We start from the raw sequence: 16,408 nt of genomic DNA, 5'->3' as shown, positions 1-16,408 counted from the left end.
ATTATAAATAGATAACATTAGTGACTAATGTTTTACTTTTGAAATTTTAGTGGAAAAATGAAAAATTATTTGAACATCAGTTGTCATTGGTGTAGTTTACCCTATTTTTTAAGTCCTAAATAAGGGTAAACTACACATGTAGTACATAAACTGTTAGTTTTGGTTTGATTTAGTACCTAAACTTTCATTTTTTTCAAAACATACATAACATTTAGTTTTTGTTTCATTTTAGTACCCCATCGTTAAAAACTTAACGCATTTTATACCTAAACTATCAATTTTGGTCTATTTTAGTACCTAAACTTTCAATATTTTTCAAAATTTAACGTTAAATTGTGAACGAGGTACTAAAATGAAATAAAAACTAAACTTTAAGTATGGTTTTGAAGAAGTTAAAAGTTTAGGTACTAAAACAGATCAAAACTAATAATTTAGGTCTAAAAACGTAATTCACCCCTTAAACAAGCACTTCACAAGTTGTTCTGTTATTGCCGCCGCCGTTTCTGGGTTTCATTTCAAACCCAGCTCTCGCTTTTTCCGATTTTGCTTAATTTCACGATATGGGTAAGCTCGATTCTTCATTATTTATTCTTTCAATTGTTAATGTTTCTAGAAATCTTTCTACCCACGTTAAATCTGTAATTAAAAATTGTCTGTCTGTAACTGGAGTGCGGAATAAGAATGATAGTTTCTATAACGTTGATGATGCTTTGGCTTTGTTTAATCGGATGATTAACAAGCACCCTCAACCTTCAATTGTGGAATTTACTAAATTATTAGGAGCCATTGTTAGATTGAAACGTTATGCCATTGTTTTTTCTATGTGTAGAGGGATGGAATCAGTGGGAATCTCCCACGATGATTATTCTTTGAGCATCTTTATAAATTGCTTTTGTCGATTAGGTCGAATCGATTTAGGGTTTTCCGTTTTTGGGAAAATGTTGAAGTTAGTTGTTAAACCCAGTATTGTAACTTTCTCCACTTCGATTAATGGACTTTGTAATCAAAGTAAGATTTCTCAGGCTGTTAGTTTGTTTGATGAAATGATCGAACGAGGTTATCGGCCTAAACTGTACAATACTCAAGGGTTTGTGTAAGATCAGCCATACTGATAAAGCTGTTAGAATTTTAAGGATGATGGAAGGAAGAGGTTTCGAGCCCAATATTGTAGCATATATCACAGTCGTTGGCTCTTTTTGTAAGAAAGGGTTGTTAAAGGAGGCTATCGAACTGTTCTCCGAAGTGAAGGTTAAGGGCATTCGACCGAATACCGCGACTTACAATTGCTTAGTTCATGGTATGTATAGTTTTGGCCTGCAGGAGGAGGCAACAAGGCTTTTGAATGAAATGGTGGATGCAATATTTCACTTGATGCTATCACCAATAATATATTGGTCGATGCACATTGCAAGAAGGGGATGATTGCTGAAGCTGTAGACACTGTTGACTCGATGATAAAGCGAGGCGTTGAGCCTAATGTTGTCACTTGTAATACATTGGTTGACACACATTGCAAGAACGAAATGATTCGTAAAGCTGAGGATATTGTTGAGACAATGATAAAGCGAGGCATTGAGCCTAATGTTGTTACATATAATACATTGGTTGATGCACATTGCAAGAACGTGATGATTTCTAAAGCTGAGGATATTGTTGAGTCAATGATAAAGAGAGGCATTGAGCCTAACGTTGTTATTTATAGTGCATTAATAGACGGTCATTGCTTGCAACACAATGTGGATAAAGCTAGAAGAGTACTTCAATTGATGATTGAGAATGGTTGTTTGCCTGATATATGTAGTTACAGCATTATGATCAAAGGATATTGCAAAGCCAAAATGTTGGACGAAGCTATGGAACTCTTTCATGAAATATCTCGAAAGGACCAATTCCTAATAGTGTCACATTCACCACTCTTATGCACGGTATGTGTCAATTAGGGAGAAGTTCAGCTGCGTGTGAACTTTCGAGGAAGATGGTTGCTTTGGGACAAGTTCCGGATATAGTGACCTGTTCGATCTCGCTGCATAGTGTATGCAAAAGAGGTAAACTTGAAGAGGCATTGGAACTTTTTGAAGCAATACGAAACAGTGGGTTGAAACTTGATAATTTCTCTTATAATATCCTAATGGATTGCTTGCGCAAAGCTGGGCAGATCAAAGTTGCAAAGGAATTATTTCACGATCTCTTAGTCAATGATTTAAAGCGAATGTTCACACATATGCTATATTGATCAATGGACTCTGTAAAGAAGGATTGCCAGATGAAGCATATCAGTGATCTAGGAGCATCAGATATAATGATTGCTTGCCTAATAGCGACTGTTATAACGGAACGATCCAGGGGTTTCTTCGAAACAACTATACCTCAAAGGCAACACAACTTCTTAAGGAAATGGTCGGTAAGGGACTTTCTGCAGATTTATGCACTCCCACCTTATATGTGAATCACATCTTAAGATCTAATAATTCAATCTGAGGTACCCTTTTCCTTTCCTTTGTTATTATGTTTGAAATTTATAGCTATACATCGCATGCATTTGGATGTTGGAATTTAATGTTTGGATTTTTTTAGTTCAAAAATGTCAAATGGGTCAGTTAGATTGCTTGGTTAAGGGCATTAGACCAGAAACCTCAATTTACAATTGCTTATTTTATGATATGTATAGTTTTGGCCTGCAGAAGGAGGCAACAACGCTTTCGAATGAGAACGGTGGATAACAATATTTCACTCGATATTATCACGTATAACATATCGGTCGATGCACATTGCTAGAAGTGGATGATTTCCAAAGCTGTAGACACTATTGACACATCACACGATGATAAAACGAGGCATCGAGCCGAATGTTGTCACGTATAATACATCGGTTGATAAACGTCGTGAGAACGAAATGATTTCTAAATGAGGATATTGTGGAGACAATGATAAAGCGAGGCATTGAGCCTAATTGTCACATATAATACATTGGTTGATGCACATTGCAAGAACGGGGTGATTTGTAAAACTGAGGATATTGTTGAGTCAATGATAAAGAGAGGCATTGAGCCTAATTGATATAATTAGCAATTTTGTCCTCAATTAGTTGGTTGATAATTATTTGAATGCTTAATTTTTCGGTTTAGTTCCGATACGACTCTGATTAAGTTCAAATAAGTTAATGCGACATCTTTAATTTGATTTTTGATTAAGTCGGGTTAGTGGTGTTACATATTAAATAAAAAATAATTATATTTGTTTATTATCAAAATAAATGTATGCATTTATTTATTTTTATAAAATATACAATTAAATCAAAATCAAAATATAATGTGTATAATTGAATCAAAATCAAAGTTTATATATACTTTTAATATTTAGGGTAAAGTACACAAATGATCCTCCGACTATAGAACATAGCTTTATTAAGTCATCCGACTATTAAAAGTTACAAAATGGTCCTTCGACTATAGGATGTTGCTTTGTTAAGTCCTTCGACTTTTAAAACTTATAAAATGATCATCCGACTATTCATTATGTTCCAAACTCGTTTTTTTCGTTAAAAAATTGACGACAATCTGAGCTGGATGTTAGTATGTTGTATGAGATATGATAGTCGTTTGAGATTTTGAGATCAGATTTTATCATATCTTAGACAACATATTAACATTCAACTCAGGCTTCCGTCATTTTTCTAACGAAAAATAATGAATTTAGAATATACTCAACGAAGTAACATTCTATAATCGGGTGAGCATTTGTGTACTTTACCCTAATATTTATCTCGAGCTTTTATGTCTTGAAATTGCGAAATTATTTTTCCAACAAAAGCATTTTATTAGATTTATATGCCTCATTAAAAAAACTTCCTAGTCCTAAATGAACGAAAAGAGTACATACAATTAGGTAATACAAGGCTTGCAACCGAAATTGCGATGTATGGAAGCCTTAATATATAGCTAAGGAAATGCCCTACCGAAAATGTTAATATTTTTTTAACATTTTCGGTAAAACACTACTTAAAACATTATTTTTTACCGAAAATGTTAATTTTGCTAACTAATTTCTGGTAGAACCCATTATTAACATTTCCGGTAAAAAAAATAATGTTTTAGGCAGCTCTTTACCAGAAATGTTAAAAATTTTAGGTAGCACCCAATATTAATATTTTTTGTAGAAAAAAAAAATGTTTTAGGTAACACTTTACTGAAAATGTTTAAAAAATAGTAATATTTCCGGTAACGCCTTTCCTTAACCGTATATTAAGGCTGCCGTACCTGAGACACCCCGCACCGCGCACACAAATTTCACGAGTAATATTTGTTACAGGTATAAATGAATTAGGTTTGAACGTATGATGTTGTATTTGAATTTATTTGTAAAATTGTTTATATTCACTTATTCGGTTTGTGTTTATTTAAACTTTTATTGTCGCGTTTGTATTCGTTTATCTATTTTCGATAGTGTTTGTATTCGGTTCATTCAACGTTTGTTAACATATTTGTTTAATATCCACATACATTTTCATTCAAATGTTTTCGACATATTCATTTAGTATTCACGAATATTATTCGATGTACAATCTTTTTACCCTTTTATACGCGAGTCAAAGAAAAATTGTAAAATTACACTACTAGTCTTTAGTTTCGTTAGACTTTATACTTTGAACTGTAAAATTCACAATGTGTTCAATTTAATCCCTATATTTATCATATATATTTAAAATATAAAAAGTAAAATAAAAAGGGGAATCGAATAAACGAGTTACTCGTGAACATAAATGAACCGAACACATCTTTTTTCGTGTTAATTTATTCATTAAATGAATATAAAGATTTTGTTTATACTCATTTATTTAACTTAATAATAAAACATAAATGAATATTATACAAAATGTTCACGGATAATTAATGGAACACCCTATTTACTTACACCACTAACCTTTGCTCATCCCATCGATTGTTTTTGCTTATACATGATGCACCAGCGGGTAGATACAGACTGAGATTTTATTGCACAGCTTTGATCATGCGTGCAAAGGGGACGTTAAATTTAGGGAAAAAGCCTTTACAACTTGACAATGACATGAAAAGAACAATTGCAGAATATATATATATATGGGAAGAGAGAATAATGGTGTAGCAGTGGTTTCTGACATGCACAGGGTTCCCAAACTTTCAAATTGGGGTGTAAGTTGGCAACCAACTTTCTTGTTCTTTAACTTCAAATGGTTGTCTTCTCTCTTGGACTGGTTTCATTTCATTTGCTAGTTTAACCCCAAGGGCCAACACCATGTTACTGTCTGTCTGACTTCTTTTATGTAATAAAATAGTGGTTTATTGATGCAAATTCCCAGGTAACCGCAAGTCAAATTCATAGGATCATGATGTTGGAATGGAGGAAGATTATATAGATGGTGTTGGTGAGAGAACTGACGTTATGATTTTTGATGATTTTTTTAATTTAGGTGGAGAATCGCAGTTGATCATTCTATGAAAAAGATAAAACGAGAATAAGTTAAAAGAAATTTAGTTAAGAGTTTCTTGTATGATGATTTATATTTATTTTTTAATGTTGGTGTTATGTCTAAAGTAATGATGATTATTTGTATATTTACATGATGAATATACCTAATTCAAGGGACAAAGTGTAATTAATAATAAAGAATGAGATGAGAAAAATCAAAATAAATGAACGTTTTTTTATCGTTTGAACGTTACAGTACTGACGTGGCAGTTTACAGTGTTAATGTGATAGTATATCTACCATATTTGAGTTACTGATTTATCACATCTGCCATGTTTTCCGCCACATTATCAACCACCATGGATTGTCACGTCAACACTGTAGACTACCATGTTAGTACCGTGAACTATCACGTCAGCATCATAAAAGTCAACGATGAAAAATATTGGTCAAAGGGCCACATTGGACTTATTTTCTAAACTGGAGGGTCACATTGAGAGAAAAAATAATACGAGGATCATATTATTTTTTTTAAAAATGTACGGGACCTCCTATACCTTTTTGCCAAAAAAATAATAAAAATAGATCATATTTACGAGTGAAGACTTAAAATTTATATTAATTAGATTTTAAATGAATTATAAATCTTTAGAGTAACCAAAAATATTATTTAACTATATAATATAAAATTTAAAATATTAAATATAAAAAATAAAAAATAATATAAAAATATTTTTATTTATTTTATTAAATAAATATTACTTTAAGTTCACTTGATTTAGTTAGATTTAGTTATTGGAGAAGAGGATTTTGAGAGAATGTCTCAGGTACGACAGCCTTAAAATACGGCTAATGAAAAACGTTACCGGAAATATTATTAGTTTTTTTAATATTTTCGGTAAAAAACTACCTAAAACATTATTTTTTTTACCAAAAATATTAATATTGGACTATCTAAAATGTTTAACATTTCTGGTAAAGCGCTACCTAAAACGTTTTTTCTCTACAGGAAATGTTAATATTGGGTTCTACCATAAATTAGTTAGCGAAAATAATATTTTCGGTAAAATTGTTTTAGGTAGCACTTTACCAGAAATGTTAAAAAAATAATAACATTTCCGGTAGGGCCTTTCCTTAGTCGTATATTAAGACTATCGTACGTCAGAACTACCCGGATTTTGAACTCAAAATAAATGTATTAATAAGATTAAATGACTAGCAAATCATACATTGCCTTGTAGGCCTGTAAATGAACTGAACGTTCAGCGAACCGTTCATGAACCGTGCGGCGAGAAGTTCGTTTATGTGCGTTTATTTATTAAATGAACGAACATGAACAAGATTTTTTGTTCGTTTAATTAAATGAACGAACATGAACATAGGTCTCGTTCGTTCATTTATGTTCATGAACGTTTGGTTATGTTCGTTCGGTTATGTTTGTTTATGTTCATTCGGTAATGTTCGTTTATGTTCATTCATTTATGTTTAACCCAACCTTCTTAAATCAATTTTGGTGATCAATTTGTAAGTATCTTAAAAATATTAATTAATCTGATATTCTGATAACCAACTCCATAATTAACCCAATTTTATTTGGAGATTAAATCCAATATGTTAACCCGTGAGGCACCTCGCACCTATATTCAATCCCTTTTTTTCCCCAAACCCTAGTGTTCACTGGAGAGTAGAGACGATCGCTAAAAGCTTCAAAACAAGTTATATTATAGTGCAATATGAAGTTTTACTGGTCTGTTTTCATCTCATTCTCTGTTTTATTTGGCTTAATAGTTGATATGTAAAGTTATTGCGGGTATCTTCACATCTAAAACTCAAGAAAACATCATACTTCTTTCTAGAAATAGATGTGAAGATAAATGTAACAATAGGAAGTATATGAGCATCAGTAAAGAGAAAAATATATAGAATTTGTCAGAAAACAAAACAAAGGTTTCTATACAATTTCTGAAAAAGAGTGTAATAGCGGAAAATGATTGTTCATATGTAATCATAGACCACTAAGATAAATGTTATAGCGTTAAATTAAAGTCGTGTGAATCATTTAATATCTTTAAAAGATCGATCAAAATATTTGATATATTTAAACATTTCATCAATGCTAATCAACTTTTACGCTATTTATCACTGTAGATTTGGTTGATTTGCATTGTCAACTATTTTTCATGAAAAAACAATGGAAGGTAGGGTCTCCAACGTTTATGTTCGTGTTCGTTTATGTTCTTGTTCGTTTATGTTCGTTTATTTATTAAATGAACAAACATGAACAAGTTATATTCCTTAATAAACGAACATGAACAAAAAAAATTTGTTCGTTTATGTTCGTGTTCGTTTATTTATTAAATGAACGAACATGAATATACCTCCGTTCGTGTGCGTTCGGTTCGTTTACAGGCCTATTGCCTTGGCCTCATCTTCCCTCCATATCTTGAATTTCTAAACAAATAAAAACACATTCTCCCCCACCAAATTAAGGCAATCGAAAAGAAAAAGGAAAACACTATATAATGCATTTCATTTCATGGGGCTCACAAAAGCTGCAATGGGGGAGACATGTACATTGCGGTGCCTCATAACATCAACATATCCCAATACCATTTTACTTGCATTATTTCTCACCTAATTTTCTTTGTCTCCATAATCATTGAGTTGCATTAAGTTAAACAAAGTGCTTGGACATCGGTTAATTAGTTTACTTGTTTAGGGTTTCATAACTTTGGTAGAGAAATGGATATCAAGTTAAACACTTGTCGGTTAAACTATGATTAATGTTGAAGCACATGTAAAATCATGTCAAAAAGTTCAACTTTACGACAAGATGAATAGCTAGTAGGCACTACAATTATTTGGTAATAATGAGACATGTTCGGTTGAATACCCAACTTAAAATCTTTCAATATGGTAATAATAACACATGTTTAGGGCATCTTTCTCTCTCATATGAATATCTAGGGAGAAAGTGGAATCTCAAACATATATATATATATATATATATATATATATATATATATATATATATATATATATATCAATATCGAGTTTATTTAATGGGATAAAATATTAAATCCTTTAATTAAGGTTAAGAGTTCAAATTCTAACATTATGAATTGAACAAATTGAGTTGAGAGGGTCACCCCCATAATAGACCTACTAGTATCCAACCTAGATTAATCGATCAATAGATCAAATACTAATATGATCTAATATATATATATATATATATATATATATTAGAATAAAAAATTTGATATGAAATCAAACCCAAAATTTAATCATGTCAAGTTATCAAGAATATATTATTAGGTTTATGAAAGTGTATCTGAATTCATTGTAAAGATTATCTAGGAGGTTCAAATATTCCAATACTATCTGACGAGAATATAAGTAATACAAATTAACCTATTTTTTTCTTTTTAAAGATCATTATCTCTTTATATAAACAGAATATTATGTCAATATTTTAAATATTTATAGCAAGTTATAAATATAATTTATAGTATCTACACTTTGTTTCTATGACACTTTAATACCTATAATACATATAACATACTAATTCTGTATCATACTTTATAATACCATTATAGATTATATATATATATGTACCTACAATTGCGAATTTTAATCTAACAAAATATGGTTCGCTTTGCTCGTTTGCTTTTACATATTATAGAGAGATGGTGTGAAAGTAAAGCAAAAGTTAATGAACAAAGGGGCCCTTGCACGAATGCCTTGCATATCTCAGTTGGCTATATAGACTTGTCATTTCCTATAAACATATAAATATAATCATCCCTTTCTCATTTAACTCGCTATATTAACGATCATCTTCCTTTTCGGGGCCGAGTGAGTGAGTCAAGACGAGAGAAAGATCAAAGAAAGCAAATTGAGAATGGTGAATCGTACGGAAAAGAAGGCACACCCTAAAAGAGGTTTATGGAAACCAGAAGAAGACTTGATCTTGAAAAACTATGTAGAGGCTTACGGAGAAGGCAACTGGGCAACCGTGTCTAAGAGATCAGGTATATATATATATATATATATATAAAGTATTTACTTATATATACAGTTCGGTTTTACTTTTCAAGTTATATTATGCATGAATGGAGATGTAGGGTTCAGTATATCTTAGTCTGGCAGTGTGACAACTTGGGAGTTAATGAGTGAGATTCGATATGGTATTGAATGTGCTCTCGTGTTAGTTTTATTACGTGTAGGGTATATGTAGATATACTGGCTCTTCAGTATGGACAGAGTTTTTCGCCATCCTACTGTTTTGATTGTAATGTGTAAGTTTTATGGGAGATTTTTTTTCATCTTATCTTATGTGGATTTTATAATAAATAAAATATTTGTCGTGCAAAACAAATATAAATTACATGTAGTTCATAGAAAATATATGTAAATGTTTTTAGGGTTGATGAGGGGAGGGAAAAGTTGCAGACTTCGATGGAAGAATTACTTAAGACCAAACATCAAACGAGGAGGAATGTCCAAGGAGGAAGAAGACCTTATTATCCGAATGCACAAGCTTCTCGGTAACCGGTTAGTATTCGAATCTTTAACTTTGAATGTCACATTTAAAAGATAATTGCATGAATTTATTAGATTATACTGTAATTGGAATCACAAACTTACATATTTCTAGCATAGTTTACATTTTTTGTCCATGTGACCAATGTTACATCTTCATTTCAAAAAAAAATTGTAGATGGTGTTTAATTGCCGGTAGACTTCCCGGTCGGACCGACAACGAGGTGAAGAACTATTGGAATACACATTTGAACAAGAAAGCCCCTTTAGGCGAAAAAAGAAAAACTATCGACTCAAACGCACAACACTACGACGGTATCGAGGATCGCGACAGCAAGAAACCGAGGCAATCGCATGATTTGGACGAAAACAAAGAAGCGAACGGAGACGATAACGTCGGTGTTCGAGACGTCACCGCCGGTGCGTGGATGGAACGTGTGGTTCGGTTCCTCGACTACGAGTACGAGTTCGATTACGAGACGGTGGGAACACCATTGACGATGCACCACAATTACTCAAATCTCGTGTTGGATGAAGAGCCTTTCGCATCCTACATGGACCCCTTTGTTCTGTTTGAAGCATTTGGGACGATTGATTCCGATGTGGGATTGGGAATCAAATCACTCTTGCCTTAAAAGATACGGTATTTATTTAACATGGACCACCTGAGCAGACCACTTTGCTAGCTTTTTTCCCACAGCTTTAGGCTTTTTACCATTTGGGTGCATTGCCAGCATTACGTTCTAGTGCATTATGAGGAATTTCTTTTTTTTTTTTTAGAAGTGAAGTGAGGATTATAATTTTAACTTATTTGTATTTTGACCCTAATGCTTTAAGTTAATATTATAATTCTTTTCTTTTCGGAAATTAGAGTTATAATAGCTTTGGAGTCAATTTTGCCAATGCTTGTAATATAATATTTACTATTATTAGTATTGATTATCAACATTTGTATGAAACTCCCCCAATTCAATCAAAATCAGCATCCCAAGAAAGCTGAAAAGAAGAGAACAAGTACCTCCATCATGGGAAAAAGGTGGCCTAAAAAATGAACATTTTTGTCCATGAATATTGATGATTGTCATAAAAATTACGGGTAAACTATGCATTTAGTACTTAAACTATCAGATTTGGTACTTAAACCATAAGTTTTGGTTCGTTTTAGTAACCAAACTTTCAATTTTTTTAAAAATTTGACATTACATTTTGAACGGAGTACTAAAATGAAATAAAAACTAAACTTTGGGTATGATTTTGAAAAAAATTAAAAGTTTAGATACTAAAACGGACCAAAACTGACATTTTAAGTACTAAATGTGTAGTTTACCCTTAAACTTATTTATTGTGGAGAGGATATGTATTGGTATCAAGAGATGTTAATTTTTTTTTATTAATCTAGGGTGATTTTGTTTTGCTCAGCGAGATAGGATTTATTTATTAAACAAACTTAAATTAAGAGCCTCATTAAAAATCTCCCTAAACTTAAATTGAGGAAAATAATACTCTTAACTAGGTAGAAGGTGCATTCCAACAAACGTTAACATTTCAATTCCACCAAAAACAACATTGTGGATTGCATACCCAAGGAAGTAAAGCAAAACATAAGACTAAGTTAACACCAACTTTAAACTACTATTTTAGACACCCGTTTTTGTCCGGGTTCTAACTTGTTATTGTCATTTTATTTATTTATTTATTTATTATTATTATTATTATTGTATCAATAGTAATTATTTACATTTTGTAGGAATACCAAGAAACAACAAAACCCAAAGAATCAGTCCAAATGAAATAACCCGAAGCTCACACATGAGCCCAAACCCGACTAGGGTTTTCACCCATTAGCCCCAGTCGACCTAATTTACAGCTGTTGGATATGATAAAGATCCAACGGTTCACAGATCTATCAGTAATTAGGGTTTTACCCTAATCTGTGAAGCAACCGCCACCGCCGATGGAATCTGGGCCATCATCCTGGCGCGTCTGATGTACGCACACATCCTCCAGCACCCAACTGACACGTGAACTCCATCGGGAGCCTCCTCAGCCGCGTGAGCCGTCGCCATAGTCATCAAATCCTCCAAACAGTGAAGAAAATCAATCCATCAATCAAAACAAGCAAATCAAAGTCAGAAAAACCCAATAAAAAATTAAAAACAAATTCAAATCATTATCCTGATGAAATCTGGTTCTGTCACAAGCCGAAAATAGGGTAATCAGACCCTATCTTCCCGATAGCAACACAAATATTCATCAAACCATCACATGTAAGCAGATTAAAAGGAGTGAGGCAAACAACACACATCAAGGGAGAGTTTTCGGTGGGGGGAAGAGAAAAAAATAAAGCAGAGACCGAAAGAGAGAAACCCGTTCGAACAAAAAAAAGAGAGGGGAACGAAACAGAAAAACCCAAAAGAAAAAAGAACTGAAAACAGAGAGGAGAAACCTAAAAAAACACAACACATTCGAAATAAAAAAAACTACCAAGAAAGAACCTTGAAAAACCTAAAAAAGAGAAGAAAAGTTTACCTTTTGGGTAAGATCTGAGACCTCTCAGCTTCATCGTGGGCGAGGAAACACCCATCGAAGGTAAAAAGATATGTTTTTTCCTTTATAATGGGGATTTAGGTTTTGGTGGGGTTGATTTTGGGTCTTGAATCATCAAAAGGAGTCGTTTTGAGGCCTCATGGTGTCGAGAGGAGGGGTTTTGGTCTCTTTTCCCTCATTAGAACAACCGGTCCGCGGTGGCCAGAGGGATTTATGTGTTTCTGTTTCACGGTGACAGAGTAGGTTATGGGAGAGTTCTCTCCCTTATGATTTCTTTAGGTTTCGGTTGAAAGGAAAAATGAAATAGGGTTTCAAAGGAAACCCTTGAAATGAGTTATATCCCAACTTCAGTTTGACGTTGTATAAGAAAGAAAGGGTCGCGTGTTTTGATAAAGGGTTATATCCCAAATACTTTTTTATTTCAAAAACCCCAAACAATAAAACCCCTATTTTTGATTACTGTAATAATAAAAACTAGGGTTTTGACGACATACTTTTCGATTCGACTGCAACAACAAATAAACTTCACTTTAAAAATGCCTTCTGAAATGCAACAACAATTTCACTTCGATTTCGAAAACTACGGCCGTGTTCTATCTTTTTTTAGAGGAAATTTAACTACGCCTTTGATATTTTAATCGGATATGTTATTTATATTAAATCGATACAATTACCCAAGTCTCGATACTTTTATGTCAGGTGTCGATACTTTCGATACATTTTCATTTTTTCTTTTAAAAGTATCAATAATTTCTTACGTATACTTATTAAAGTATCGATACGTTTAACATATCTGGTAGCACTTTACCGGTTTTGTCATAATGAAACCGATTTTGTCATATTTTGACCTGTTATATTGTTATGTATCGATACATGTTTATAAAGTATTGATGCTTTATAGGCGCTATTATTGTTTTTCTTTTAAATTCCAAAAGTATCGATACTTATTTGAATGGTATCGATACCTTCAACATATCTGACTTCTCTTTACTGGTTTTGTCATAATGAAACCGGTTTTGTCATATTTTTACATGTTATATTATTATGTATCGATACATGTTTATAAAGTATTGATACTTTATAGGCGCTAGTATTGCTTTTCTTTTTAATTCCAAAAGCATCGACACTTATTTTAATGGTATCGATACCTTCAACATATCCGGTAGCTCTTTATTGGTTTTTTCATATTTTTACTTGTTATATTGTTATGTATCGATACGTGTTTATAAAGTATCGATACTGTATAGGCGCTATTATTGTTTTTCTTTTAAATTCCAAAAGTACCGATACTTATTTTAATGGTATCGATACCTTCAACATATCCGGTAGATCTTTATCGATTTTGTCATATTGAATCCGGTTTTGTCATATTTTTACATGATATATTGTTATGTATCGATATATATTTGAATGATATCGATACCTACCGACAAGTTAAGTTTACTGGTTGCCAAATGTTTTAATATTTCTTCATGATTTCCACCTACAACATTATTATTACTCAACATTTCCGGTAGCACTAAACAAACTTTGTTAAGTATCTTATTATGTTTCCGGTAACGCCATATATTAGCCGTATATTAGTCTGCCCTTCCTGAGACAACTCCTATAATATCATATTCCTCAATAGACATGATTTTCTTTATTTTTTGGGAATCGAGGTAATCATTATGATGCTTTCTCATGCTAATTACATTTATTGCTTCCCCCAAACTCTTCAATTTTCCAACTGGTATGAGATCAGAGAAGTCTCCGATAAACTTTCCTCCATCAATGATCCATGATCCCTGTTTTTCTTATTGATAGTTTCTAGTTCCCGATCATTGTTTTTTTTAGTTCGGCCGGGCTAGTTCCCTTGTTTCTTCCGATTAGGATGATGTGCCTTCCACCAAGTTCACTGTATTTTTATATTAATTTCCTCTCTCGGTAAAGTTATCCGAAAAGCCTTTTTCGTTACTAATACTATAAAAATTACATTATCGATCTCGATTTCCACCGTTTCCTCTATCTTCTTTGGGAAGTTTGTGTTGATTAACATGGAGACCTTCTCGCCATTTAATGTTTGGTTTGCATTTTCACCGAGAAATTCCAGTGATGTAATACTCTAAACTCGAATGGGTCTAAAGTGTTATATTGAGCCACCGAGGCAACCCTTGAATTTAAAAATTTATTCATTTTATGTTTGAAACATACAACATAGTATCAAGCAGACAAACATTATAGTTATAAAAACATTTTATAAATCGGTGTTCCGTGACACATAGTTTAAAACTAAAAATTAATAAAACTATGAGTTATAAATCTAAATACAATAACAAGGGTCCTATGAATACATGTGGCCACTAAAGCTACATTGTAATACTATGGAAGGAATGTTGGAAGTCTTGTTGTGATGGTGCTCCTCGATTTACTCAAGCTACTAACCTACGAATGGAAAACATTCGAACGATGAGCTTGCAAAGTCCCACATTATAATCACTAATCTAGAGTAGTATTATGAGTCTCATAAACATAAACATTCTAAAGATATGGTACTAAACAGTAGGTATATGCATGAACTTAATCAAGTGCTACCTACTTAAGGTTTAAATGCTTTATCGCTGGAGTAAGAGTCTCATCCTCCCCTTAATCCTCTACTAAGGGTATAGCCATGACTACACCTCTATTGGGTCTCTACCCACACTGACTATAATTGCTTTGCATTATCTAAGTGCAACACTGACACTTATATGCATTATTTGAATACAACACTACTAGTATCTGATCTCACATAGCCATCAGTCACTAGTTAACTCAGGGAACACGATGTCATATAGCATTGATGAAATTCCCACTAAGCCATTGAATGATCTCTTGGTCTCATATAGTCATCAGTTAGATCATAGAGGGGGAACCCGGTCATTACATAGAAATTGATACATTTCTCGTTCAACTGAAGCATTGGCTTGGTCTCACATAGCCATCAAGCCAAACTTTAAGGATATTTGTTGTACTGGACTAATGCAACTACGCATGCATATCTAAGGGCCCTAAGTTCACACAACATTAACAACGCCGTACTAGGGCACCTAAGATAGCTCAACAACTAAAGTAAGGCCAACCCTTCACTAGCTACTATCTTTCTTGTTTTCTCATCTAGAATGTTATGTAAAGGTTATTAGTCTATTATTTTTTATAATTTATAAATCTGCTATATTTTGGTCATTAGCACTTAAGGGCGTCTTAGTCATTTTCTGTCACTAAAGAAGTCTCTGCATGTTTTTTGGCTGTACGACGATTTTTGATTCTATTGTTCACTAGCGGTAATACTAGATAGCCCCATACCTGAATCGAGTTCATTACAGGGTAGCGGCACTCTAGTCATACTTATCGTACTTCTCCTCAAAACCCCTTGAATTTGAGGGACGACTCATATGTTCTTTTTTCACTAGCGTTCCTAAAGTGCACGATTTCTGTTATTACTTAATCTAACTTACTCATTGTATCACTTATCGGTACATCCTCTACAACTATCCTCGTTCTTAATTATTTGATACACGCTCAACTGAAATTGCTTAGACGTGTCACACTTAGAATGGTTACTTCGGCTGTAACCCATTCCTACGAGCATTTCTAGGCCCTTTTGTTCACTTACATCCCTCATGAACTAAGTTCCACCATTACAAATCATCCTTAACTCTTATGGGAGGTCAAAATTAACCATTCAAAGTGGATAATATTGACACTCTACTTGTAATATCGATACCCTAGGGTTAAGTATCGATACCCCTATGAGTATCAGTACAAAAATGGCTTCTATTTGCTAAAAATTGGCCCAGTATTGATACTAGGTACCTTGAGTATCAATACTGTAGGGGTAATATTGATACTC

At 33.0% G+C, this 16,408-nt stretch overlaps 2 protein-coding genes across 2 annotated transcripts; both read left to right on the top strand.

Annotated features, from left to right (window-relative positions):
- Window positions 1-533: 533 nt before the first annotated feature.
- LOC120130288 (pentatricopeptide repeat-containing protein At1g62910-like) lies at window positions 534-2,460 on the top strand. The gene is made up of 2 exons (XM_039147545.1): window positions 534-1,056; window positions 1,570-2,460. Exons 1-2 carry the CDS (start codon window positions 561-563, stop codon window positions 1,938-1,940), a joined length of 867 nt encoding a protein of 288 aa, XP_039003476.1. The 5' UTR covers window positions 534-560; the 3' UTR covers window positions 1,941-2,460.
- A 6,889-nt stretch (window positions 2,461-9,349) lies between these two features.
- Window positions 9,350-10,676, top strand: LOC120130290 (transcription factor MYB82-like). The gene is made up of 3 exons (XM_039147546.1): window positions 9,350-9,479; window positions 9,873-10,002; window positions 10,169-10,676. The coding sequence occupies exons 1-3, from the start codon at window positions 9,350-9,352 to the stop codon at window positions 10,623-10,625; spliced, it is 717 nt and encodes a 238-aa protein (XP_039003477.1). The 3' UTR covers window positions 10,626-10,676.
- The last annotated feature ends 5,732 nt before the right edge of the window (window positions 10,677-16,408 follow it).

The sequence above is a fragment of the Hibiscus syriacus genome, unplaced genomic scaffold (assembly GCF_006381635.1).
Source record: "Hibiscus syriacus cultivar Baekdansim isolate YM2019G1 unplaced genomic scaffold, ASM638163v2 tig00110540_pilon, whole genome shotgun sequence".
NCBI classification, from domain to species: domain Eukaryota; kingdom Viridiplantae; phylum Streptophyta; class Magnoliopsida; order Malvales; family Malvaceae; genus Hibiscus; species Hibiscus syriacus.
This window is presented reverse-complemented; position numbering and strand designations above follow the sequence as displayed.